Here is a 4,291-nt window from a genome sequence, read left to right on the forward strand (position 1 = left end):
GCTAAGATCCTGCTTGCCACCACAGGAAGTTGCTCCGAAGAGAAGGAGCAGAGGCTGCGGAAACTGGCCACTGGAGAAGGTAGGGAGTTCCCCAGGGGGGTCGACCTCAGCTACGAAGAGATCAGTGTGCGTACTGTAGGAACACTGGCCACTGGGCCAGAGAATGTCCAAAAAATGGGACAATGAGAATCCCTCTCGAAACCAGGCCCACGTCCTAGTGGGGAAGGACGTGAAATGAAATAAGGACATGATAATGAAATAAGTAACATTAGTATATATCTGCCTTCATGAAAACGCCATTTTCAAGGACAGATTAGAGGATACACAAGTGCCAGGATGGAGATTGGACACTAGCATCCGGTGTAAATTCAGGGACCGTGGTCTTTAACTTAATTACAATTAGCTCATGCCAAAAGCTAGTTGAGTGAGTGCAGGCATAAGTTTGCCTACTTCTTTCTGTTTTCTGTTTTCTTTGATATTGTTTAATGAATTCAAACTACAGGTGATGATTTTGTCTTTTTGTAATAGTTAATAAGAAAATGATAAAATGAAGTCTTCAGCATAAGCTAAAAATCATTCTTTTTTTTCCCCAATATATTGTATATGTGTATGTATAGACTGAATTGCTTAGTATATGAACAGAATTGTTGGAATCTAAACTACTTGATAGGGAAGAATTATGGTTGTAAGGCAGTGATTTTCAAACGGTGTGCTATGAGAAGATCTTAGGTGTACCCTGAAAAATTTTTTTAAATTATTAATTAAATTATTTTTGAAAGAAGTCTAAAAACAGTGGACATAGGGGCAGGCCAAGTGTCACACACATTCATGGTTATCCCAAACTGCCCTTACCCCTTACTTGCTAGAGACATTTTTAGTAAAATCGGAGCACAAATTTCTTTCAAACAAGGAATGCCACAGGTTACAGACAGACAAGGACATCCTCTCCATGTTCTCACTCTGCACTTGGAGGATGAATATCAACTCCATCAACAACCTCTGCCACCAGCCCAAGCAGATATCTCCGGCGTCAGCCTGGGCTGAAATGGGAGAGTGGGGGTGGCAAAACACCGGGTCCCAGTTATAGTCAAGCTCAAGCCTGAAACTGAACCGGTGTGGGTAAGGCAGTACCCCATGACCCCCGAATGCCACACATTCGGTGGTTATTAGATGCCGGTATTCTAACCCCTTGCCAGTCCCCATGGAACACCCTCTTGTTACAGGTAAAAAAAAACCCTCACTAACGATTACTGGCCAGTTCAAGACCTCCGGGACGTAAATAAGAGGGTAATGGATATACACCCAACTGTACCAAACCCCTACAACATCTTGAGCTCACTGTCCCCATCCCAGACCTGCCATACAGTATTAGACTTGAAAGATGCCTTCTTCAGCTTGTCGCTGGCACCCCAGAGCCAGGCCCTGTTCACCTTCCAGTGGAGTGACCCGGAGAGAGGCATCAGTGGACAGCTAACGTGGACCCGCTTGCCACAGGGTTTAAGAATTCTCCAACTATCTTTGATGAGGCCCTGAAGAAGGACCTGGGTGAGTTCCGCAGGCAGCACCCCAACCTAACCCTCCTCCAATACGTAGATGACATCCTAGTGGCAGCCATCAGCAAACAGGACAGTTTACAAGGCATGTGAGACCTGCTCATCACACTGGGGGACCAGGGGTATCGGGCATCGGCGAAGAAGGCCCAGATCTGTCAGCAAACTGTAAGTTACCTGGGATACACCCTTAAAGATGGTCAAAGGTGGCTCACTAAGGCCAGGAAGCAGACTGTACTCAAGATTCCAGCCCCAATCAACCCTAGGCAGGTGCAAGAGTTTCTAGGGTCTGCAGGGTTCTGTCAACTTTGGGTACCAGACTTTGCTGAAATTGCAAAACCCCTCTATGAAGCCACAAGGGAGGGGCACTCCTTTGAGTGGACAACAGAAAGAGAATTAGCCTTTCATAGACTTAAGACTGCTCTGCTTTCTTCCCCTGGTTTGGGGCTCCCTGACATTACAAAACCATTTCATCTCTATGTAGACAAACATAAAGGGACAGCCAAGGGGGTGTTGACCCAGACCTTGGGGCCCTTGTACTGCCCAGTAGCCTACTTATCAAAAAAATTAGACCTGGTAGCATCAGTATGGCCCCCCTGCCTCAGCATTGTGGCAGCCACTGCGATGCTCGTAAAGGACTCAGACAAACTCACTCTGGGGCAGGAACTGTTGCAGACCACACCCCATGCCATTGAAGGGGTCTTGAAACAACCCCTGGACCAGTGGATGAGCAATGTGCGTCTAACACACTACCAGAGCTTGTTTGTTACTTAACCCACCACAAATCTGGTTCTTGCCTAGGACATGAAAAGCCCACTACCCCAGTGGCAAAGAGCAATCATCAGGCGGACAAAGCCACCAGAAGTGCAGTCCTCAGAGCCACACAGACCTTGATGGTTAACTTACCCTACACTGGGCCTCCAGTCCTGCCAGAAGAGCCTAAATACACCCCTGAGGACTTGGCATGGATCCGCACCATCCCTCAGGCACATAACCCCTCCCAGTATAACGGTTGGTGGCTCATGGCTGATGGAAAAACTATCTTCCCCTCGCAGCTAGGGTTAGACATCTTACAGCGCATGCACCAGACAACCCATGTGAGCAGTAGAAAGTTAAGAGATCTAATCTGACATGCACGGATTAAGATCGAGCAAATGGATGCAAAAGTGGAACAGATAGTAAGCGCTTGCAAAGCTTGCCAACTCACTAATGCCTGAGCCAGAGGGACCAAGCCTGGTGCATATGGGGAAGTGACTTCACAGAGATTAAGCCTGGTCGGTATGGGTACAAATATCTCTTAGTCTTCGTAGATACCTTCTCTGGGTGGGTGGAGGCCTAGCCCACCAAAACTGAATCCACGCAAACTGGCAAAAATGCTGCTTGAGGACATTTTTCCCAAGTATGGACTGCCAGCTTTAGTTGGCTCAGACAATGGGCCAGCTTTTATTTCTCAGATAAGTCAGTGGGTAGCCACTACACTGGGAACAACCTGGAAATTATATTGTGCGTACAGGCCCCAGAGCTCAGGACAGGTAGAAAGAATGAATAGAACCTTAAAAGAGGCCTTAACTAAATTAATCCTGGATTCTGGCAGAGACTGGGTGACTCTCCTTCCCTTTGCCTTATATAGGGTCAGAAATTCCTCCTATACCCTGGGTCTCTCTTCCTATGAAATTCTCTATGGGAGACCACCTCCTATTAGTCCAAACAACTGCATAGACCTTTTAACAGAGGCAGATGAAGAGGATTTTCTCCTTTCCCTTCACTGTTACTAGCAGGTTCAGAAAGAGAATTGGAACCACCTGAGTGCCACCTACATGGCGGGCCCAATCCCAGAGCCTCACAAGTTCTGGCCAGGGGACTAGGTCTATGTCAAGAGACTTCGGCAGAAAACTCTCCAACCACAGTGGAAATGGCCTTACACTGTGATTCTGAACACCCCTACTGCACTCAAGGTGGACAGCATCGCTGCATGGGTCCATCACACCCACATCCAGGTAGCAGACCCATTTGCCATCAAGGATTGTGCACTGCTCTAGGCAAGGAATGCTGTTTTTATGCTGACCATTCTGAGATAGTTAAAGAATCCATGACCCTAGAACTGGGAGGACTACAGAAATGCAGACACGAAAGAGAGCAAGCTCAGAGTTGGTATGAGAGTATGTTTAATTGGTTCCCGTGGCTCAACACCCTTATTTCTGCCATAGCTGGACCCCTAATTCTGCTCTTATTAGACTTAACAATAACCACCCAAAGACGAAGCCACAGCTGGGGAACCAGCCTAGGAGCAACATCAGCGACCCTTGCCCCTTGCTGCGGTTCCTGGCTAGCCTCTGTCAAAGCTAGAGGATGGACTTTAGATGGTGTGTGTGCCTCAGCTGAAGCAGGCCCCTTCACCCCAATACAGATGAGATGACACCCCCTGGGGCCACTATTTCTCTCCCTGCTTTCATGACCTGGTGGTCTCAAGAATCTGTCCGTGGGGCTACCATGGCAAAGCCAGGTCAAGGATATCCTAGGGATAAGGGGCCACTGGAGGTCAAGGCCCTGTGGGACGTTGAGGGTCTAAGAGGGGCTACCAGGTGCACATGGTGGGTGGGCGCTACGGTCCCCATGGCTCCCTGCTAAACAGGGTAAGCACTCCTGGTTTACATGCAGAGAGGTGGCCTAGAGGGCAACTGCCAGAAGTCCTCCCCTGGGGACAGTCAGCTCCCTGCCTGGAACAGGGACCACAGGTACCT

The 4,291-nt window shown here is 48.4% G+C and overlaps 1 protein-coding gene across 1 annotated transcript; it reads left to right on the plus strand.

Annotated features, from left to right (window-relative positions):
• The first annotated feature begins 1,838 nt into the window (after positions 1-1,838).
• On the plus strand, positions 1,839-3,966 carry LOC128579523 (uncharacterized). The gene is made up of 2 exons (XM_053581573.1): positions 1,839-2,561; positions 3,329-3,966. Exons 1-2 carry the CDS (start codon positions 2,444-2,446, stop codon positions 3,964-3,966), a joined length of 756 nt encoding a protein of 251 aa, XP_053437548.1. The 5' UTR covers positions 1,839-2,443.
• The last annotated feature ends 325 nt before the right edge of the window (positions 3,967-4,291 follow it).

The sequence above is a fragment of the Nycticebus coucang genome, unplaced genomic scaffold (genome assembly GCF_027406575.1).
Source record: "Nycticebus coucang isolate mNycCou1 unplaced genomic scaffold, mNycCou1.pri scaffold_62, whole genome shotgun sequence".
Lineage (NCBI taxonomy): Eukaryota > Metazoa > Chordata > Mammalia > Primates > Lorisidae > Nycticebus > Nycticebus coucang.